Here is a 24972-nt window from a genome sequence, read left to right as displayed (position 1 = left end):
GGATGTTTTCTTGGCACACTTTAGGCCCCTTAGTGCCAATTGGGAATCGTTTAAATGCCACGGCCTACCTGAGCATTGTTTCTGACCATGTCCATCCCTTTATGGCCACCATGTACCCATCCTCTGATGGCTACTTCCAGCAGGATAATGCACCATGTCACAAAGCTCGAATCATTTCAAATTGGTTTCTTGAACATGACAATGAGTTCACTGTACTAAAATGGCCCCCACAGTCACAGGGCTGTTAATCAGAAGGTCACAGGTTCTAACCCCACGGCCACCACCATTGTGTCCTTGAGCAAGGCACTTAACTCCAGGTTGTTTCTGGGGGGATTGTCCCTGTAATAAGTGCACTGTAAGTCGCTTTGGATAAAAGCGTCTGCCAAATGCATAAATGTAAATGTAAATAAATGTAAGTGAGTCAAGACATTACAGTGATGAATATAAACACATATCATAATGACATAATCCCTTTTAATCTCACTATAAAAGTCCATTTTTGCCAAAAAGGAATTAGTGTATTTTATCTTTTTGATTAATATACTGTATATAAGTGTATTTATGAAGCAGTTATAACAAGTACTGTAAGTTATAATGCTCACTAAGTATTGCATGAAAGTCTTTTATATTGTTAAAATGGCATATAAATGATTTATAATGCATTTGCAAATGACTAACTATTCATTAATTGACCCATTTATAAACCCTTATCAAAAGGGAACAATTATGTAAAGTTTTACCAAAGTTTTTGTGAATTATTCCTTTCATGTCAACATCTCACGGGTTCACACTGTAAACATGAATTAACATCTCACTAATGTGTGAACTGTTATCTGGATGTTTCAAAGAAGCAAATAAAATGGCATTTGTTGAAGAATCAGGCCACCGTAAGCGAGAGCTTGAAGATTAACTCACCTCCATAGTAGTGAGGTTGCACCTGTGCGTTCCTGCAAACCAGCCATCTGCAGAGCACTGATCAATATCCACATCCTGCAGACTGACATCTGCACGAACAACACCCCTATATATTAGACAGAGATTGAAAGAGAGAAAATGGAGGAGATTAATCGCTTGACAAGAAAAGAATCTGAAAGGCAAGCTAATCACTTCTAACAAAGGTCAAATATTTGTGCTAAATATATATGCACAGTAGCTCAACTGATAGAGCGTTGCACTTGGACCGAGAGCATGTGAGTCGATGCATGAGCAGAAAATATCATAGAAGCACCACAAAACAACGTGGTTGCTTCAGCAATTGTGTTTTTCATCTCACATTTGCTTTTATGATGTTATCGGTTAGGTTTAGGTTCAAGGTTTAGGATAGGGACATACGTTTTTCTGATCGAAAACTCAATATAGCATTAACCTTGTTTTTGGGAGAACATTTTACTTGCTTTTAGACACACAGAGTTCATTTCACCTTGGAACTGCGTCAATGCTTGTAAGTAACCTTGTAATATCAAATTTTGAAACAGTCACATCATTTTTATGAGATCAGATTGGCGATATTACAAGTATTCTGAAGATATACGATCGATTTATGTGAGTAACATATAGAAGTGTAAGTCATTATTCACTGATAATCTTGATTCACTGATTGTCAATGTATTGGCCCTTTTCACACTTCTGTGTTTCTCACTTCAGGGGGTGGCCATTGCAGGGTAAACTTACTTCCAGTAAGAACAATGGCCAGTCAGACAGAGGAAGATCTGCTGGAATCAAAGGCTTCATAAAAATTAAATAGAGTGTAAATGTTTAAACTGGCTTTATACTTTTTTGAAGACTCTGCTGTGCTCTAATTAAGATCTTAATTATGGCACAAGAGCATCCTGACATATGCAAAATGAGAAAGGCATAACAAGACTGAATGCCGCATATTCTCTATCTGACATTTTCGAGCTGCTACCAGCGCTTTTGGTCTTATCCTAGACTACACCGGCAATACAATAACTCGTGAATTCTGTCATTTCATTCTCTGTGTCTGTTTGGTTCACTCTGTATTATCACAAGTGAAAAGTACAGTGTGCTGTGTGTGTAGAAAATCAATGCCAGCCAGCTCCCTTTCCTCACACAAGTACAGCTCCAGAATGAGAAGCAGGTAAAATCACGTCTGATCGCTTGCACCCTGGACACTTTCATAAGCACGAACACTTCTGTCATTATTCTCTACGATATTTCATCTCATTCTCATGCTCCGGACATCTTCATAAAACTGAGTGCGGTAAAGTTAATGTTTGATAGACAGCATAATAACATACATCTATCTTTTACATAGCAGAAGGCTTAAAATAAAAAAAATAAAAAATTAACCCCATAAATAAAATAATTTAATCAAGATTTTGAAATGTTCAGAAAGAAATCCCTTTCGTCAGACAAGCCTTTTTTTCCTCATGAAATGTGTGTAGAAAATATTTTGACTCTGTAAAACTGTAATGGCTCTCATGGTTGCTTATTGTCATCTCAAAGTCTGTAAAATGCTGTAATATCTGATGTTGTTCTTACACACTTTGTACATGTTAATTAGTGCTTGACCGATCAGTCAGCTGATATTATCGGCCGATATTAGTCTTTAACCGATATATCGGTATCAGTGTATATGTTTACCAAAATGAGCAGATATGAAAACTTTTTCAGAACATATAATGCAGAAAAAAATGCATTAGACTTGGTGTCATAACGTAGTTTGTCCAGCAGATTGTGCTCCGACTCCATTGTTTACAGAGCTGACTCTGAACTGAAGGTGCAGACAGGGTGGTTTTAAGAGGTGCAGAGTTGAGTGGTGTCTTCTCGGTAAGTTGCTAACTAGTTTGTGAAATACATACTGGAAAGTTAATAAACAATGACCCCATCATTTTATATAATTAATATAATGTTAACCCTGTCCCTGACAACCATGTCACTCATGTTGATCACATCTGTTTGCTATGTTAGCCAGCTATAGTTTGTCAGTGCAGTCAGTAATGTAGCAGATTGAAAGGTAAGCATCTGAGCATCTTTTTGGAGCTCAGCAGACAACGGTGCGGTGGTGAATTGTGTCTGTTGAATGTTGATTTCACGCTACATTGTTACCTAGTTGGTGAGACGCAATGCTGGAAAGTAAATAAACAACATCCATCTTTTACTCTCTGTGACAATGAGCTTATAGTTAACATCTAACCATGCAGCTACATTCACTGCTTGTCAGCTGAGTGGAAGCTAATGTGTAAACATGTATTCACCAAACTGTTTTGTTCAGGATTCACAGTTTGCTAACCCCTTCAACCAAAAAATTCCAGTAGTTGCATTTACAAAATGTAATATTTAAAAGTCTGGTTTTCAAGATATTAAAATGCAATACGTAATAAAAGTAGATTTAATAAATAGTATATTTGCCCTGTGTTAATAATATATAGGAATTGTATCTAAAATAATTAAAGAGTTGCTAAATAAATACTAATACAACAGGCTGGAAAAACAGACATTTATTCAAAATATATTTTGAATGTGTTGAAACTTGACACCTGGCGACGCACCCTAAAAACTGCACTATTAGATCGGTTTCATATGGAATAGCCACTTAAAAGTATGTTTTTTTTTTCTCTCTCTCGTAAATGTAAAGGAGTGTAAATACCAACACCATCATATATGTCGAAAAGATTGAAGCCTGTCAATGAAAAAATTAGCTCATTGATGTCATTAAGTGAGATTGCTTTTTTATTCCATCAGTTTCTCTGGACGGAGGCTTCCGTAATTATTTAGTTTATATGTAGGGTTACCTCATAAATGTAATGGTGCAACGCTCAAATATTTAGAGTGCATAAATTTGACTTTTACGCCCCAATTAAGCTAAGTTGTAACATACATATAGCTGAGGAAACCAGCCCCTGATGTTTATTTCGCTATTAATTTTTATTTCTTCTTTATTTAAATGGTCAAAAATTAACTGATAATAAACATACAGTACTGAAGTTTTTTTAGCTATAATTTTAATTTATTCTTTATTTAAATGGTCAGAAATTGACTGATACTGAACATACAGTACTGAAGTTTATTTAGCTATTTATTGTATTTTTATTAATTCTTTATTTTCTCAGTGTTCATTTCTTGAATTTGTTGACAATGTATAATAATAATGTCAAATATTCTTTGATAAAAACTTTTGTTTAATAAAGCAGTCTTCTGAAAATCTTTGCATAGTCATATCAGTGCAAAATCAATGCACATTAAACATAGAAAAAAATCTGTTTTCATTCAATTTCAAAAATTGGCTATAACTGCCACCATATTGGTAATCAGTAAATTTTCCCCATCTGAAATTGGTATCGGTCTCAAAAATCCATTATCAGTCGGACTCTAATGTTAATATTGTTATTATTAGTATTAAATGCAGTATTTATTGCACAGTTCCTTATGTATCACTGCTGCTCTCTTACTTGGAGGGGTTAATGCTCTTTGTCTGCATATATAGAATTTGTTATGAAAATAGGGGTTAACATTTTATTTTGATGGGCCACAATAATGCAATTCTTAAGCATGAATAATACAGTAATTAATAATTAACAGAATGTATTGTTAGACTATCATAGCCATAATTTACAACATATTAAATGTCTAATTAATACTCATTTGCAGAGATCATTTCTCAAGTCTACTAAACATTATTAAGCCAGTAATGAAATGTAATTAGTATTGGCTTTACAAAGTAGTACTAGTAAATTAATAACAACTTGAAATTCTAAAGTGATTATAAAGTTATGGGTTTGTTTTACACATCTTTTAATTTCAATAAATCAAGTTTACAGCAAATACTGTAATCACCTAATAAATGTCAAACCAAATGTAAATGTTTCACTTTGATTCAAATTGTCTCCAATACAGCATTTTAGCTATTTAATAGAAACAACTTAATAAAACCAGTACAAATTAGTCATAATTACTGTTTTAATATATTTAAATAAACTTAAATACCACTTTATAAATGCAAAACAAACTTATAACTTGAACAGGTGAAAAGGGCCAGGATATCTCAGCGAGTATTGACGCTGACTAGCACCCCTGGAGTCCTGAGTTTGAATCCAGGACGTGCTGAGTGACTCCAGCCTGGTCTCCTAAGCAACCAAATTGGCCCGGTTGCTAGGGAGGGTAGAGTCACATGGGGTAACCTCCTTGTGGTCGTGATTAGTGGTTCTCGCTCTCAATGGGGTGTGTGGTGAGTTGTGTGTTGATCACAGAGAGTAGCATGAGCCTCCACAAGCTGGGAGTCTCCACGCTGTCATGCACAGCGAGTCACGTGATAAGATGCACGCATTGACTGTCTCAGAAGCCCAGGCAAATGAGACTTGTCCTCTGCCACCAGGATTGAGGTGACCACCACGAGGACCTACTAAGTAGTGGAAATTGGGCATACCAAACTGGGAGAAAAGGGGATAAAAAAAGAGTAGGTAACCGTAAACATACTGTGTGTAATCACAGACGTATAGAGTAAGTTCAGTGTAACACATTTACAGTATATACATTTTTACCTAAAATATTGATGTTGATTAAAAAAAATGTTGTGTGTAAACTATTCTTGTATTTAGAAATAATGGATATCTAGTGTTGCAAATTTTTTTACCAATCACTATTGTAATCACTCATTAATCACTTAGATATACACTCACTGAGCACTTTATTAGGAACACTATGGTCCTAATAAAGTTCCCGGCATGGTCTTCTGCTGTTGTAGATTTGACGTGTTGTGCATTCTGAGATGCTATTCTGCGCACTACAAAATGTACAGAGGGGTTATCTGAGTTACTTTCTGTCACCTCAAACCAGTCTGGCCATTCTCCATTGATCTCTCTCATAAAGGTGTTTCCATCCACAGAACTGCCGCTCACTGGATGTTTTTTCGGCACCATTCTGAATAAACTCTAGAGACTGTTGTGTGTGAAAGTCCCAGGAGATATGCAGTTACAGAAATACTCAAACTAGCCCATCTGACACCAACAATCATGCCATGGTCCAAATTACTGAGATAAAAAAAAAAAAATCCCCATTCTGGTGGTTGATGTGTACATTAACTGAAGCTGCTGACCCGTATCTGCATGATTATATGCACTGTACTGCTGCTACATGATTGACTTATTAGATAACCGCATGAATAAGGAGATGTACAGGTGTTCCTAATAAAGTTCTCAGTGAGTGTATCTGGTTTTTTTTGTTTAGTTTTTTTGTTTCTTTCTCTCTCTTTAGACAGACAGACAGAGATGTGCAGTCCTGGAAGAGCCTTTGCTTGCCTTAATTGAAGCCTTGGCTTCTTCAGTGTGCTAAATTTAGAACTGTGTTCATCAAGCGTTGGAATGGCACATCCTTCGTTCAAGGTCAGACAGGACCTGTGGCTCTGTATTGCCTTTATTAACTCACAACACTGAAAGTGGATTGGAAACAGTGCCATCATTTAGTCTTGCTGATGAAAAGCCTGGTGATTATTGTGATTAGTATAAATTGACTGTAATTACTGTGGCAGACTATGTGACATTGGATTGTATTTCAGACTTCTCTGAGATTGAAATGAGATCAGGAGTAGCTGGCGAAAGCTTTTGAGAAAAACAATTTCATGGATCTTGACCAATAACGTACAGACATAATGTACAATAAGACATGAATATTGCTAAAATGCAAATCCTAAAAGTAAATTATTCTGAGACTTATCTAAGATCAGGTTAGCTTGGTGTGCAAAAACATTATATGGTAAACAATTGGAAGACCAATGTTGTGAACAACTTGAAATCGACATGTTGCTTCCGAAAGTTCATGCACCCTGAAATCAACCCCATTCTGCTGAATTACTGACAAGCGCCATACCCCATCAGACATTCAAATGTGTTTATCTTTTCCTGTATCGATAGTGATATCGTTGTGTCAGCAGCCTTAAGGTGCGGTCACATTTACCTGTGCATGGCGAAAAGGCATGGGCGGATGTTGAGTGCGTGTGAAACCAGCAAAAAACTAATAGCCAAGCTGCCTCTTTTTAATACTGCTCTTAATAATCTGGAAGACTGATGTTGAATAGAAACTCATCACTAAAATTATATCCTTTTCCATTGAGAAAATTCAGTGTAGCTGTGTACAAAGAACCGCCCACACAGAGGTCACTGCCAAACCAAGTAACTTCTATTGGTCACTGCAGCTCATTTACCAGTCAACGCAGCTAATTTACCAGTCAAAGTTCACCAGACTTAAATTCCATGTGAGAAAAACATTTTTGCAACCAGAAATCCATTGCGTGGAATTCACAATCTTGCAGATTCATGAGATGAGTTTATTTCCCCCATGAAAAGTTAATCAGAAGTCAAACTGTCTATCCATTAAACTCTTTAAACTGCTGGCGGTTCCATATGGGGACACTATATCATGAAGTAAGTTTACACTTAAGCATCACCGGATCCATAAATCATATGTAGTATAATTTTTGTGGAGGCAGTGGCATGGCCGAACACCATGCTGTGGCGAGAGAAGCAGAGGTGATAAGTGGTGAATGATTTCCACCTGTGCTTAACACCTGTCTTGTGTTTTAGTGAGGAGTGATTGTGGCTTTTAAGGAGAGAAGACAGTGGCAGTCGAGAGAGAGCCCAGCTGAAAAGCTGTGTGTGTGTGTGTGTTGGCCTCTGCCGTTTTGCAACTTTGAGTTTAGAAGCTATACCGTTGCGCATTTAAGCAAATGTGTTTTTGTTGTCAATAAAACCTACATTCCTGAGTTGGAATTGCCGTCTCCCGCTTCCTCATTCCTTGAAACTCCTTACACATTTGAAAGCTAAGAGTCTGAACATTTCTTCACTTATGCATTTGTGTTACATAATAAAAACACAACATTGCCTGAAAACATCTGCGTCATAAATTAGCTTGGAATTCACGCTTGCGTGGATTCCCAAAGAGATGATTTTATGTCCCCCGTGAAATTTCTTTGTGCAAAGGTAAATGTGACAGTGCCTTTAGAGACATAGGTTCTGGTCCCACAGGAACCAGGAAGTAATCACATTAACACAAACAATGATGAGCGTGATTCGATGGTTGCTTTTAGGGTTAGGGTTAGATTTTGGTTTGGAGTTTAGGTTAAGGGGAAGATTTATTAAAATATGCATTCCTTTTGACTATTTTTAGTTGTACGTGCTGTAATACAACTCGCTTTTGGCGACACTGAAATTTCAAACATAAAACTGAAGCTCACACTTGCCAATACATTCAACAACATTTCCAGCTTCAGCCACTGGGGGCAGTGATTTCAATTTCAGTAAGCACAGATCGATTTCAGCTGAAGAACTCTCGGCCTACTCTCGCTGAATTCTGCATTTTTTTTCACATATTATAATACAGTGCCTATAGAAAATCATCCCCTTTGAAATAGTTACTTTATCGTTAATTTAACTTTTTGATTTGAACTCCAAGCGCTATATTTGGAGAAACCCAGACACAGCACACACCATACCTACTGTGAAGCATGGTGATGGCAACATTATCTTGTGGGGGTGTTTCTGTTCAGCGGGGACTGGGCAATTGGACAGGATTGAATGGAAAATGGATACTGCCATATAAACCCAAATTCTTGAAGAAAATATATGTCTCTCTGCTCGACAACTGAAGATGGACAGGTTTGTCACCTTTCATCACCATAAACACACCAGCAAAAAAAATCAATGCAGTGGCTCTTTGAGTGGCCAAGTCAGAGCCCTGACCTAACTCCAATAGAAAACCTGTGGATGGACTTGAAGAGAGCAGTCTGTCATCACTCACCCAACAATTTGACTGAACTAGAACAATTCTGCAAGAAAGAATGTTCCCCAATCTAGAAGCGTGAAGCAAGTAGAGACCTATCCAAACAGACTGATGGCTGCCATTAAAGCAAAAGGTAGCTCTAGTAGTATTAAATCCAGGGGTATCATTACTTTTCCTTTTTTTATTTTTTTTCATTACTTAAATGTTGTCAGGCAAAATGTTTTATGGGTTTTTATTTCAAGCTGTAAGACAAAAAAAAGTGACTATTCAAATGTGGTATGATGATTTCTAAAGGCACTCTAAATGTAATATGTTATTTTGATATTATATAAATATTCTCCAAATGTTTACCCATTTCTTTCTTCACACCCTACTCTTATCACTTTCAAGTACAAATTCAAGTTTTTTAGTCATGGTTCAGGGTTTTACCATAGCACAGTGATTGTATCAGATATCAGAATTAGCATATTAATATACACTGAAGAGCCAAAATATTATGACCACTCGTCAAGCAAATAACGTTGATCATCTCCTAACAAGGCCACATGTCAGGTCTGGGTAGATTAGATTGTAAACGAACAATCAGTTCTCGTAGTCAACATGTTGAACGCTGGAGAAATGGACAGGAGTAAAAGACCTGAGTGACTTTGAAAAGGGCCAAATTGTTACGGACAGATGACTGGGTCAGAGCATCTCTGAAAAGGCAAAGCTTGTGGGATGCTCCCAGTCAGCAGTGGTGAGTACCTACTGTCAGTGGTCTGAGGAGGGACAAACCACAAACCGTAACAGGGTATTGAGCGCCCAAGGCTCATCAGTGTGCAAGGGCAACAAAGGCTATCCCAACTGGTCCAAACCGAAGGTATATTTTGGCACAAGTCACAGAAAATTTGTGATGGTTATGGGATGAATATGTGTCACAACACACAGTACATCACACCCTGCTGCGTATGAGGCTGCGTAGCCGCAGACCAGTCAGAGTGCCCATGATGATCCCTTTTCACCATCGAAAATGCCTATAATGGGCAAGTGAGCATTTGATCTGGACCTTGGAGCAGTGGAAGAAGGTTGCCTGGTCCGATGAGTCCCATTTCCTTTTACATCACATGGATCAAGGATGGCATCAGGCATCAGGATGCACTGTGGGAGAACGACAAGCTGGTGTAGGAAGTGTGATGCTCTGGGCAATGTTCTGCTGGGAAGCCCTGGGTTTGGCCATTCATGTGGATGTCAATTTGAGATGTGCCACTACCACACTACACACATTGCTCAGGAACGGTTTGAGGAACATGATGAAGAGGTGTTGCTCTGGCCTCCATCTTCTCCAGATCTCAATCCGATTGAGCATCTGTGGGATGTGCTGGACCAACAAAACCGATCCACGGCGGTTCCACCTCGCAACTTACAGGACTTGAAAGACCTGCTGCTAATGTCTTTGTGCCAGACACCACAGGACAACTTCAAGGGTCTTGTAGAGTCCATGCCTCGGGAGTCGGCGCTGTTCTGGCGGCACGTGCAGGACCAACAGCATATTAGGCAGGTGATCATAATGTTTTGGCTCATCGGTGTATACCAGTGTATTGCACTCAAAGAATATGTATGTTTATACCTGTATGTTTATACAGTATATAGCCGTCTACACCATAAGAGTGCAATGTCTAATTGGAAAAATGAAGTTTTCAAAACATTAAAATAGATTACATTTTTAATCAACACGAACAAAACATATTCTACACAAGAGCATGAATGTCAATACTGCTACAGTAACTCCGCAAGCTCTATTTTGTGCATTATTGTGTTCCAAAATATGGCATTACATTTGCACCTGCCTCTTATCAGTATTATTAAAAGAGTTGGTGGGGAAAGATGGTAAAAAGATTAGCGACATTCAGCCACATTGAGTGATTACAGTGGTGATGAAAGTAATACCATATACCGTAACATCGGTGGTGATCTGGGAACATCTGCTGTACTAATGCCCATATCCCACTCCGCTTTTAATCCCATAATGCCCTTACATTTTTTATGTATAATCCTGTTTGTCAGAATGAAGCAAAATATCAGTGAGTGAGCCAAATAAACTACGACATGTGCTCACTGGATGGCACCCAGACGATGCAATGCTGTTAATTAGAGATCTGCTCCAAGAACTATTTTGGGCCGTGTATGTCTAAACAGATTAACAGATTCCGGGTGGAAAAGAATAATGCACCGTTTTGTTCAAAGTTGCATGGGGAATATTCATACTTCTGACTCTTGAAAAATAATGTACAAAATGCCAATGTAACGTTAGCTTTGCAGGTGATTGTTTTTCAACAATTAAGTCTCCCTACAATCAAATTGAGGAGGAGAAACTAATGCAAATTTCTGCAGGTGTACAACAACCACAAAACGGCACAATACTACATGTATTGTCTAAAAAGCATGCTGTTACCTTTTAAATAAAAGCCACTTGGTTTGATATTTTGTTATCTAATGTCATGTCCTCCAGACATTTTTAAGTGTGACTTAAGGGTCCAAATTATTTTGGGGCCACTTTATCTTATTGCACTGGCAGTTCACTTGCATTTTTACATTCAATTAAGCTTGATTAGATTAGAAGCAGTGGGCGCAGAGACAGTGTCCAGCGGTAGATGAGGTGAGGAGTTGCTCAGAGTGAAATGAGAGGGCAGAAAGAGAATGGCGTCACAGTGCTCTGTGACATTAAATATCACTGGTCTGTCTGCTTTGATAACGGCGACGGAACTATACCAAATGACCCCAGTGTCAGAGCGGAGGCCTTGAGTCACATTATACGAAACTCGTGCTGTCAAGCTAATGCCTTTCCATTACATTTCCACATTTTGCTTCCTTAAAATAGAAGCACAACATGACATTGAGATCATACTAAAACCTAATGCATCAGTGCACTTGATCTATCAAGAGGAGGCTTTTAAGACAGTCTGCTATTCAATGGACATGTGTCTTGAAGCTAGCTGTCGCTGCCTGAACAAATTTACTCAAAATATAATTTATGCTTCATACATCCATATTTAATGGAGTCCACAGTAGAATTACAGTTTGCTCTTAAGAGAGTAGAGAAGAGCAGGGATAATTGTAACTCGCAATAAGTGCAACATTGGTAGGCTTTAGAAACTTATCAATATAACAAATCCTTTATATTATAAATATATATGTAGATTTACACTTTTACTATTTTATACAGTTAATCGTGTCCCCGCAATTAATCATATCCTCGGACCATAATAAAGAATATTCCTTCCATTTAAGCAATTCAAGCATTATGGTGGAAGATAGGTGCCTCTGGTTGTTCCTTGCGGGTAACCATATGGTTAGGATTAGGGTGGGGGCAGGGTTAGGTCATCTGCTGCCTCCAAGGAAAAAACTGAGGCCCCTTTGTACAATGGGCTTCTAGCATGGAGAACCACCTGTTTTCTCCAGGGGGCAGTAAGCGAAACTCCAGCTGTATAGGCAACGTGCAGCTGTACAGACAGAAAACAAACCACACTTACCGAGAGCAGACAGCAAGAGATAAATCCGAAAGCAGGGATCTCAAGACATGTTTCAAGAAGTTTCAAACTTAGTTTATCTTGACACATCAACCTAAAAACTGAATGTTTATGATGCAACACAACCAAGACACTCCAAAAGCGTCAGTCTGAGGCAGGTGTACATTGACTCGTCCTTAAACAAGCCCTTATTTTAAATCTCAGATTGATTGACGATTTCAATTGCCGAATGAATTGCGGTGAACTGTAGGATAATGATAGGCTTATGTTCAATAATATAGAATTTAGAATTATTTAAATATAATAATTTATAATAATTTAATCATTATGTATTGAATTATTGTTATTTGAGGGGCTTTCTCAGCAAATATTTATATATGCAATTAATTCTGATAAATTTGATTAATTAATATGCATGCCATGTAATTAATTTGATTAAAATGTTTTGTCTATTGACAGCCCTAGTTTATATACACTCACCTAAAGGATTATTAGGAACACATACTAATACTGTGTTTGACCCCCTTTCGCCTTCAGAACTGCCTTAATTCTACGTGGCATTGATTCAACAAGGTGCTGAAAGCATTCTTTAGGAATGTTGGCCCATATTGATAGGATAGCATCTTGCAGTTAATGGAGATTTGTGGGATGCACATCCAGGGCACGAAGCTCCAGTTCCACCACATCCCAAAGATGCTCTATTGGGTTGAGATCTGGTGACTGTGGGGGCCATTTTAGTACAGTGAACTCATTGTCATGTTCAAGAAACCAATTTGAAATGATTCGAGCTTTGTGACATGGTGCATTATCCTGCTGGAAGTAGCCATCAGAGGATGGGTACATGGCGGCCATAAAGGGATGGACATGGTCAGAAACAATGCTCAGGTAGGCCGTGGCATTTAAACGATTCCCAATTGGCACTAAGGGGCCTAAAGTGTGCCAAGAAAACATCCCCCACACCATTACACCACCACCACCAGCCTGCACAGTGGTAACAAGGCATGATGGATCCATGTTCTCATTCTGTTTACGCCAAATTCTGACTCTACCATCTGAATGTCTCAACAGAAATCGAGACTCATCAGACCAGGCAACATTTTTCCAGTCTTCAACTGTCCAATTTTGGTGAGCTCTTGCAAATTGTAGCCTCTTTTTCCTATTTGTAGTGGAGATGAGTGGTACCCGGTGGGGTCTTCTGCTGTTGTAGCCCATCCGCCTCAAGGTTGTGCGTGTTGTGGCTTCACAAATGCTTTGCTGCATACCTCGGTTGTAACGAGTGGTTATTTCAGGCAAAGTTGCTCTTCTATCAGCTTGAATCAGTCGGACCATTCTCCTCTGACCTCTAGCATCAACAAGGCATTTTCGCCCACAGGACTGCCGCATACTGGATGTTTGTCCCTTTTCACACCATTCTTTGTAAACCCTAGAAATGGTTGCGCGTGAAAATCCCAGTAACTGAGCAGATTGTGAAATACTCAGACCGGCCCGTCTGGCACCAACAACCATGCCACGCTCAAAATTGCTTAAATCACCTTTCTTTCCCATTCTGACATTCAGTTTGGAGTTCAGGAGATTGTCTTGACCAGGACCACACCCCTAAATGCATTGAAGCAACTGCCATGTGATTGGTTGATTAGATAATTGCATTAATGAGAAATTGAACAGGTGTTCCTAATAATCCTTTAGGTGAGTGTATACAGTAGTACACTGCCAGTCAAAAGTTTTAAACACTTGACTAAAATGTTTCTCATGATCTTGAAAATCATTTGATCTGAAGGCGTATGCTTAAATGTTTGACATGAGTTTTGTTGACAAAAATACAATTGTGCCACCATATTAATTTATTTCATTATAAAACTAAAATGTAATAAATCAAACAGTTTTTGAAATGGATGCCTTGGACCAAATAATAAAGAAAAGCAGCCAATCAGTGCCCAACATAGATGGGAATTCCTTGAATACTGTTTAAACATCATCTCAGGGTGATACCTCAAGACGTTGCTTGAGAAAATGGCAAGAGTACACGTCTGCAAATTCTAGACAAAGGGTGACTACTTTGAAGATGCTAAAATATAACCCAGTTTTGATTTATTTTGAATTTTGTTTAGTCACAACATAATTCCTATTGTTCTAATTCTGTTCTGCCATAGTTTTGATGACTTTACTATTATTCTACAATGTGAAAAATAATAATAATAAAGAATGAGTGTTTCAAAAATTTGACCGGTACTATATATATATATATATATATATATATATATATATATATATATATATATATATATATATATATATTTATAAACTAATGTAATTTAATCAGATTTCAAGTTCTTGATTTTTGTAATCTGATTACGTAATCCATTTTACATGTAATCCGTTACTACCCAGCACTGCATATATATAATATATATTTTGTATTTTTGAGCCGATAAACCCACTCTACCCCTAAACATAACTTTAACTATTTCTTAATGTCAAAAATATAAATGTTCAAATTTACTAGTTAAAGTGCTATAATCCTTTGAAATGAGTTGAATACAGCACCAGAAATCACACATAAAATATGTAAACCACTGTGACAACAGCATTAAATAAACATGATGACATTGAACATTTGATCAGTTAATCTCATTGATTATAAATACAATAAAATAGACAAACTAATTTCATAAATTCAATATTCATGAATTTAATAAATATATATAAACATTTATATGTCTATAAAGTTTGTAAAATGATTTGTTTTAGATGCTGTCAATATGTCTATATTGTACTTTTCAGTGTCTATACAAACGTAAGCAAGTAAATGTGTGCTAGAACAACACTAAGTAAAAATACCTATGAATACTAATGAGATCACATTGTATAGTCTTATGTCACTATTAAAGCTAGTCCATCATAATCTTAAGATTGGTGTTATGAATATAAAATTGGTCTTTGTGTAGGCCTACTTCATGTTTAATTTTGTTTTATTATTATTAATTAAGTTATCAGTTTAAGTGACATAAGTAATGTCTACTGACATGTCAAAGATGTCTGAGGCAAAATGTTCAAGGTTTAGACTAAACATTTTCTGAATAAATGCATACAAACCAAAAATTGTTACAATTATTCTTGCTATACACTATGAACGGCGGTGTCCTATTTCATTGTGCTGGTTTTGTTGGCTAATTGAATTGTATCTAACAGTCTTCCTTTTTTTTCAGACTGCATTAGCATAACAGCACTCGTAGCGAGATTCAGCTTTGCTCTGGAGGAAATGAAGTGGCATCCGTCTCCATGCACATTCTGTTTAATGAGCTCCCCTTATAATACCAAATTCATCTCAAACAGAGCAGAACAGAAAGCGTGTTCACGCTAATTCCAACTAGCACAGGAGATGGATTGATTTCTCCCAACAGACTGAATTTCTCCAGACAAGAGGTCAGACAGAGGACGGAAGTATTGACAGAAGACATTTCTATTTCATTCATACAGAATTCACTCGGTTATTCTCTCAGTGAACGTGATATTACCTTAAAGTCCACCAGTGCTAAGAATTCAAATGCTAAGTACAATTTGGCAGTAAAGATAGTGATCAATGTTTCAGTACAATTCCATTTTGAGATAATTTAGTCACAACAACAAGATACTAGCAAAAACAGCTTTCACATACAGGTGATTGAATCTTCTGTCAGATGAAATAATCTGTGTTTTTTACATTAATTCCAATTAAAAAGTAAATTCATTTCTGCTTATTTCATCAGTTGTACAACCAACCGTGGGGACTTAATATTGTGTTTTTGCTCTGTGCTGTTCTATAATTGTTGTATCATCCATTTCAGATTAACATGCCCCTAAATACCATATAAAAACACAACACACTGTGGTTGGTCAAACAACATCTTCCTGTCTCCTTGTGCAGTTCTTAGCCAGAATAAGCTGTGTTGTTGACTTTATGCCAGTAGTCGATGCTCTGCAAGACTAGCATGACATTACAGTTGACAGAATCGCCATAGTGGCCCTATAAGACCGCCAGGTCAGCTGTAACTGGCCAATTCCCAGGGCAGCGTCCCATGGGCTCTAAAGGGCTTGTAGGACACTGTGGATTTGTGTATCCCCAGTGGACCCCAGCAGACAGAACACCTTTAATAGTGTTCACATTGCTCTCCAAACTACCCTGTCTCTCACCTGACCAGGGAGGCATTAAATAATACATGTATATGGTTACTTGAGAACAATTTAATGCATAAAATCAGCAGTTTATATGCTTTACATACTAAGGAGTAAATTCTTTACACAGCTGAGCTTTTGTGCAACTGCAATCCAGTTTAGCCAACTGCTGAAATAGCCCTGTGCTGTGGGTATTTAAATGAAATCATTGTTATTCTTTCTATCACAAACACACATACATTTATGTAAATTCAAATGATATGCCCAGTGTCACCATGTCATGTGATAATCAGAGCTTTACCAGAGAAGCAGATACCATAACATTTCAGGCTACAACAGAACTATTGTTAATCAAATGTACATTTTCTGCTTGTTATATGTTCTCACATTATTTTGCTGAAGGACTTACAGTCTTAATATTGTTTCATTTATCTGTACTCTTTGTTCCTTTTGGCATAGTGCAGGTATATTTAGTGGTAGCAAGCGTCTCTGTTATTATTGTTCATACTTATGTTTAGGAGTTTGTTCAAATCATGCGGCTTGTTGAGGACAGAGGATTCAATATTTATTGTTCACACTAACAATTTCCACATGGCAGACAATATTGCTTGATTTATTGTAAAGGAGGTAACCAAGATGTAACTTTGGGACCATAATATTGGAGGTGGGCTCTTTTTCACCTAGTAACTGCCCAGAACACCCTAGCCACCGAATAGCTACATGTTAAAAAATGCCCTAGCAGCCCATCCAGAACACCTCCACATTGAGGCAGTGAGTTTTGCACAGGCAAGCAATATGCACTCACATTATATTCAATGTAAAACTCTAGTTATATATTGAATATTGGTGTCTTTTATCATGTTGCTATTACTGCTGTTTTATCAAAGAATAATCCACTTGATTTTTCCATGATTAAGGGGTAAAATCTCTCCATCTACAGCAGGGTTTACCAAACGAGGGTTCGCAATCAAAATTTGAGAGTAACATTGAAATCACACACCTGACATTGGTCTCATGTAGTCCTGAATATCAGAGGGGCTGTTTAAGATGACTGTTAACTGCTTGAGTGTTTGAGTGTTCATTTTACTGCTGTAGCGACTGGTTGGCAGAGGCTTCTATTGGGTCTTAAAGTCGTATTCTTTTTTTTATTTATTTATTTTTTGCAGCCAGCAACTATTTCCTTGCACGGCGACAAAAACTGTTAAAATATAATGCATACTTTTCTAAAACATAAATAGTTTAAATACCCAGGTTAAAATGGTTGCGATACACTGACTTTGCGATCAGTAACCTTATAAAAGCCCTTTTATTCTACATGGAGAGGGTCCACACATGGGGGCTGCCATCTTAGAATCACATGACCAGCTGAATACTACTCTTTTAATCTCAGTAATCGTCCTGTTATTTGACACTTTCACACTCATTGATTAAAATAATCATGACGTCTGTGTACAGTGAATTTCTACAATTACATCTGAAACTGAAAACTATTGATTTGAAATGATGCTGCATCCACAACACTAGATATCAGTGTAAGTCCAAGTTGAAACAAAGACAAAAGCACCTTTAATTATTGAAAATGTAAATTTAGGCAATATTATATAAAAATATAAAATGTACATACACAAAATGGAATGGCATATGTTTATAAAATGACCAATGGAAACAAAAAGACACATATAGACCATAATGGAAATTTATTGGAAATGTACTGAAAACTTTATTTGTAGCGTAACCTCTGGTTGGGATAGAAATGCCAATGTATAAAAAATTTAATATGATTTTACAAAAATAACAATACATTTAACTAGATTGGTTAAGTTTGTCAAGACAAATTATGTTGTTGGCCATGTAAAGCCTGACATATGAAAGATTTGTCCAAAAATTTATTTTTTTTTGGCATTAAACTATTTTTGTTGCCATTAGACAAACTATAAAAAGAAAACATAAAAAAAAAAAAAAAAAAAAAATTTGCACGTTTTTATTTTATTTATGTATCATAATACCATCCATCCATCCATCCATCTTCAACCGCTTATCCGAAGTCGGGTCGCGGGGGCAGCTGCTCCAGCAGGGGGCCCCAAACTTCCCTATCCCGAGCCACATTAACCAGCACTGACTGGGCGACCCCGAGGCGTTCCCAGGCCAGTGTGGAGATGTAATCTCTCCACCTAGTCCTGGGTCTTCCCCGAGGCCTCCTCCCAGCTGGACGTGCCTGAAACACCTCCCTAGGGAGGCGGCCAGGGGCATCCTTACCAGATGCCCAAACCACCTCAACTGACTCCTTTCAACGCAAAGGAGCAGCGGCTCTACTCCGAGCTCCTCACGGATGACTGAGCTCCTCACCCTATCTCTAAGGGAGAAGCCCGCCACCCTTCTGAGGAAGCCCATTTCGGCCACTTGTACTCGCGACCTAGTTCTTTCGGTCATGACCCAACCTTCATGACCATAGGTGAGGGTAGGAAAAAAAATTGACCGGTAGATCGAGAGCTTTGCCTTTCGGCTCAGCTCCCTTTTCGTGACAACGGTGCGATAGAGCGAGTGCAATACCGCCCCTGCTGCCCTGACTCTCCGGCCAACCTCCCGCTCCATTGTCCCCTCACTCGTGAACAAGACCCCGAGGTACTTGAACTCCTTCACTTGGGGCAAAACCTCATTCCCTACCTGGAGTACGCACTCCATCGGTTTCCTGCTGAGAACCATGGCCTCAGATTTAGAGGTGCTAATCCTCATCACAGCTGCTTCACACTCGACTGCCAAGCGATCCAGTGAGAGCTGAAGGTCACGGACCGATGATGACATGAAGACAACATCATCTGCAAAAAGCAGCGATGAGATCCCCAGCCCACCGAACCGCACACCTTCCCCACCCTGACAGATTTCCACGCAGTGTTGAAGAGGCGTGTCATCCATGACACCCCCTCCACATCCAGAGCTTTCAGCATTTCTGGTCGGATCTCATCAATCCCCGGGGCTTTGCCACTGCGGAGTTGTTTGACTACCTCAGTGACCTCCCCCAGGGAAATAGAATCTGATCCCCCATCATCCTCCGGCTCTGCCTCTACCATAGAGGGCGTGTTGGGATTTAGGAGTTCTTCAAAGTGTTCCTTCCACCGCCCAATAACCTCCTCGGTTGAGGTCAACAGCGTCCCATCTTTGCTGTATACAGCTTGAATGGTTCCCCGTTTCCCCCTCCTAAGGTGGCGGACGGTTTTCCAGAAGCACTTTGGTGCGGACCGAAAGTCCTTCTCCATGGCTTCTCCGAACTTTTCCCACACCCACTGCTTTGCCTCCCTCACGGCCGAGGCCGCAGCCCTTCGGTCCTGTCGGTACCTTGCAACTGCCTCCGGAGACCTCCGGGACAACAAATCCCGGGAAGGCCTCTTTCTTCAGTCGGACGGCTTCCCTGACCACCAGTGTCCACCACGGTGTTCGAGGGTTACCACCCCTTGTGGCACCTAAAACCTTGAGGCCGCTGCTCTCCACCGCGGCTTCGGCAATGGAAGCTTTGAACATTGCCCACTTCGGTTCAATGTCCCCAACCTCCGCAGGGATGCCTGAAAAGCTCCGCCGGAGGTGTGAGTTGAAGATCTCGCGGACAGGGACCTCCTCCAAACGTTCCCAGTTCACCCGCACTACTCGCTTGGGCTTCCCAGGTCTGTCCAGAGTCTTTCCCCACCCCCTGACCCAACTCACCACCAGATGGTGATCGGTTGACAGCTCTGCCCCTCTCTTTACCCGAGTGTCCAAAACATATGGCCTCAGATCCGACGACACGATTACAAAATCGATCATCGACCTTCGGCCTAGGGTGCTCTGGTACCACGTACACTTATGAGCATCCTTATGTTCGAACATGGTGTTTGTTATAGATAATCCATGACTAGCACAGAAATCCAATAACAAACATCCACTTGAGTTCAGATCAGGGAGGCCGTTCCTCCCAATCACGCCTTTCCAGGTGTCCCTGTCATTTCCCACGTGTGCGTTGAAGTCACCCAGCATCACTATGGAGTCCCCTACTGGGGCCCTATTCAGGACTCCATTCAGGGTCTCCAAGAAGGCCGAATACTCTGAACTGCTGTTCGGTGCATATGCACAGACAACAGTGAGAGTTTTCCCCCCCACAACCCGTAGGCGTAGGGAGGCGACCCTCTCGTCCACCGGGGTAAACTCCAACGTAGTGGCGCTCAGCCGGGGACTCGTGAGTATCCCCACACCCGACCGTCGCCTCACACCCTGGGAAACTCCAGAGAAGAATAGAGTCCATCCCCTATCCAGGAGTACGGATCCAGAGCCAAAACTGTGCATTGATGTAAGCCCCACCAGATCCAACTGGTAACGCTCCACCTCCCTCACTAGTTCCGGCTCCTTCCCCCCCAGTGAGGTGACATTCCACGTCCCCAGAGCAAGCCTTTGCTGCCCGGGTCTGGTCCGTCGAGGCCCACGGCCTTCACTGCCGCCCATATGGCAGCGCACCCGACTCCTGCGGTTCCTCCAATGGGTGGTGGGCCCAAGGGATGTAGAGGGGGGTTCCACGTTGCTTCTTCGGGCTGTGCCCGGCCGGGCTCCATGACAAGCCCGGCCACCAGGCGCTCGCCGACGAGCCCTCCATCTGGGCCTGGCTCCAGACAGGGGCCCCGGGCTTCCTCCGGGCACGGTAACTCCTCCTCTTGCCGTTTTATCCATGAGTCATTTTGAACCATTCTTAGTCTGGCCCCTCACCTGAGACCACTTTGCCTTGGGAGACCCTACCAGGAGTATCATAATACATTAGGCTTTAAAAGTTGTTATCTTCCTGAGGCCCAGCTATTTATTTTTGTGTAGGACAGTTTATTTTGGAGTATTATCAGACTCCCTGGGCTTTTCAAAGATGCCAAATGTTTGAGAGTTTGGCCAGGACATCTTCCTCTCCTTTGTCTATAAATATAGATTGAAATGTATCACAGTTCAGCACATAAAATCAAATATGAATAAAGTATAATTTTTTCAAGAACATATTTTTATCACATGTATTTTATGTACCAAACACTATATTGACTATATTATACCAAACATTAGATTTAAAAAAGGAAAATTGTAAAAATGTTTCACTGGGTCTCAGGAACTAATGTTAAGATGATATCATAATAACTTGTAATGTAAAATAACGAGATCTTTAGAATGAAAGAGCAGGCTGCATATATGACATATTATATCTTGTGGTGGTGGGGATTAATGTAATGTAATGGATTGAGACACATGGGGGGGGGGGGGGGTGGTACAATAAAATATATTTCAAATTTTACCCAAACACAAGTTGCTTATATTCAGCAAATACTCATTTTTAAATATCAATGGCTCGTCAGCTTCAATATAATGTGAAACAGGAGCAGAAACAGGTGTATCATATTTGATGCACACGGCATTATAGGGTTAAATAGTTGAAATGTAAAGTTTACAGACAGACAAAAAATTGGACATAAAGAAATAGCATTACAAAGTGGTTGCTAAGGCGTTCCGGCTGGTTGCTAGTTGTTGCCAGGCTGTTTTGGCTGGTTACTAGGTGTTGCTAGGCTGTTCTAGCTTATTACTAAGGTGTTCTGGAGTGTGTTTCCAAAACAACTACGAAACCTCATTGACTGAGCTGATGTTAATTACCATTACTCAGGAGATGGAGCAATAACTTCCGCAAACGAGAAAGCTGCTGAAGCTACGAAAGCAGCATGACCTTTTTTAATGTGACAGCAGCATTGCACTGTAATAGTGGGGTTTCCCTCTACATTAGACTTCAGTGTTCCCCTGATGCATTTGAGCACGGTTTGAAATTGTTTTATTAAATGCATGTAAAAATATATATATGATATAAAATATATAGAAGTATAGAATATATTGGAACTACTTTTTTTTTAATTAATTGAACTATATTGGTAACGATGGAACTTGCGACCATAGTTGACTAACGATGCTTTTGGAAAACACACCCCTGATTGGTTGATAGGCATTGCTAGGTTGTTTTTGTTGGTCGCTAGGGTGTTCTGGCTAGTTGCTAGATATGGCTATGGTGAGTTAGTTAGTTAGTTAGTTAGTTAGTTAGTTAGTTAGTTAGTTAGTTAGTTAGTTTTAACTTCGAAATCGCAAAACATACAATGACAGAGTCTTGGCCTGTTTCCATCAATGCAACTCTATAGGCTTTTTGTGATTTCCATTCCATTACAGGAATACCATAAGTCCGATCAGTTATTAAAGACAGAACAATCTGAAGGTCTGTGCCAAGTTTGGTGGATGTAGCTTGAAAGCTCTTGGAGGAGTTACAATTGATAAATTTGGTCTAGGTTTAGGGATTTTTGACAAACCCTAAACCAAGTCTGTAGAATACTGTTGTCAAGCCAACATAATAAAGGTTCATTAAAATTGAACAAGGACTAGACAAATAAAGTACAAAGACATCAAATGTATTATATTTTGAAAGTTACTTTATGTAAATTATTTTGGTCAAAGTGGTTCAGCTGTCAAAAAAGTTTGGAAACCCCTGACCTATAGTAGCAATGCCCTCACCTTAGCAACTACAAAGTAATGTGCTAAAAAACCCTCAGAACACCTTAACAAATTAGCAATGATGTTGCAATGACACAAAACGCAATGTGGTGGCAAGGATCACTTACATTTTCTCCAGAAAATGTTCAAATCTATTTATCGTTCATCATAAGTGAAATGTACATGTCTATTAACTCACGGTACACCAAATAATGGAACTTGTCAAACTAAAGAAAGACTCAACTGATGTAATTAACTATTCAACAGATACCTAGACATTTCGGTTTCTAAATATCAGGTTGTCTGCCATAATAACAAGGTCTGAATCTGAAATTCTGACACAAAAATGTACCTAAAAACATCTCCAGATGCATGAGAGGTGCCTCTAGTTGCTGTTGTACATCTTTCATTATTTATTCATTATGGTATTGACTGTAAGGGATCCTGGGAGTGCAGGCTGGAGACACTGCATTAGAACACCTTTTCCCCCACCACCATTGCCCCTTTATATATTGGTAGGTGGCAAAAAGTGGGCCAAAACACAACAGGATGGATCTACCTTAATGTCATGGCCAGTAAGTGTTTTGGAATTCATTACCCTGGGGATATACGAGCAGTCATAAGAGGAAGCCCTGGCCAAATATCGACCTGCACAGAGAGGTTACAAATTACAGCATAACTACTGAACAAACCCAGAGAGACACCGGCTTCCTCTGAATTTCCTCGTTTAGACAATCGACTTGAAAGTTTGAAGATGACAGTGTCCAGATATAAGAATATAATTTAGCTATATAATACAAACTGAGCTCAATAACACAGTCACTGTACCATTAAAACATAAGATATTTCCCTTAATTGAGACGTGACAGTCCAACTATGCTTGACTTACTGTTACATCAATCATATCATAAATGTTACGCTTTAAAGACTTTACGGTAAAGGACCAGTTGCAGCGTGCAAAGAACAATTCCATTTGTAAAACCTGAGTCCATGGTGGGGTTACCTGTGGGGTTAATTAGTCATCATAAAACAGAAGCAGCTCTATTCCTCTTGCCTTTGCTGCACCGTTACAGGCAACTCTTAACACGTCTTTGAACAGCCTCAAGTATCATTGTTCACAACATCTCCAGCATGTTAGCCTGATCAATCCAAACATCTCCAATGACTGTAGTTGTAAATAGAGATGCAAGCTGATTGTTTGGGGGCCGAGGGGTTTTGTGCTATGCAACCATCATCCTTTTTTTTTTTTTTTTAAACACTACACCTGCAGTGATGCTTTGCCAAAGGCGACAAACCAAAAGCATACTGCGTTTAAAGAAATATTTCTGGTTCAATACAAATTAAGTTCAATCTAATGCATTTAACACGAAAAATGATTTCAAGGTTACAGTGAGGCGCTTAAAATGGCACTAATATTTATTTTTCTGTGTATTATTTGAGTGGTAAAGATGTTGAAGTCTGTGTTTTTTGGGAGTTTTTTGTTTGGTTTTTGGTCGTCATGGCAACGAAGTTGTAAAATTGAACAGAACTTTACACAGAAAATGTAAGAGATTTTTTCACACTAAAATAATGTAAACCTGTATATTGTTTACATTTCATAGCTTTACTTTTAAAACAGTGAGTGTCTTACTGATTACGGATCAGCCCCATTCACTTCCATTGAAGATGCCTCAATGTAACCTAAAAATTACAAAAAAGTACAAATGTATCTTTGTGGTAATCAACGTTATGTTGATTGAGCTTAACTTGTATTGAACACAGAACATTTCTTCAACTAAAAATGGTCTCAATAACGGTCCAAGAAGTGAAAGGATAGTAGTTGAGGGTAAAAATGCCCCCTTGTTGTAGGGGCTAAAGGCCCCTACAACATATAGTTTTAAACCATATTGTTTTTCTGAAGAGTGAGGAATAGATTTGTTATAAAGAATGTTGAAAGTGGGCTCAAATTGACTGATCCCATCACAATGGAAATGTATTTGTTTATAAAATACTTGAGATATTATAAAATGCCAAATGTGATTCAAATGAACAGGAAATGGTTAACCCTTTTATAAAGTGGTTATTT

The 24972-nt window shown here is 39.1% G+C and overlaps 1 protein-coding gene across 1 annotated transcript in view; it reads right to left on the bottom strand.

The window, feature by feature from the left end:
- Window positions 1-24972, bottom strand: part of gpr158a (G protein-coupled receptor 158a) — a 146103-nt gene that overhangs the window by 119339 nt on the left and 1792 nt on the right. The window contains exon 2 of the mRNA XM_052113439.1: window positions 916-1021. Within this exon, the coding sequence (XP_051969399.1) occupies window positions 916-1021 (106 nt within the window). The remainder of the gene's footprint in view (window positions 1-915; window positions 1022-24972) is intronic.

The sequence above is a fragment of the Xyrauchen texanus genome, chromosome 41 (assembly GCF_025860055.1).
Source record: "Xyrauchen texanus isolate HMW12.3.18 chromosome 41, RBS_HiC_50CHRs, whole genome shotgun sequence".
Lineage (NCBI taxonomy): Eukaryota > Metazoa > Chordata > Actinopteri > Cypriniformes > Catostomidae > Xyrauchen > Xyrauchen texanus.
The sequence above is the reverse complement of the archived record's forward strand: the minus strand, read 5'-3'. Positions and strand labels throughout refer to the sequence as shown.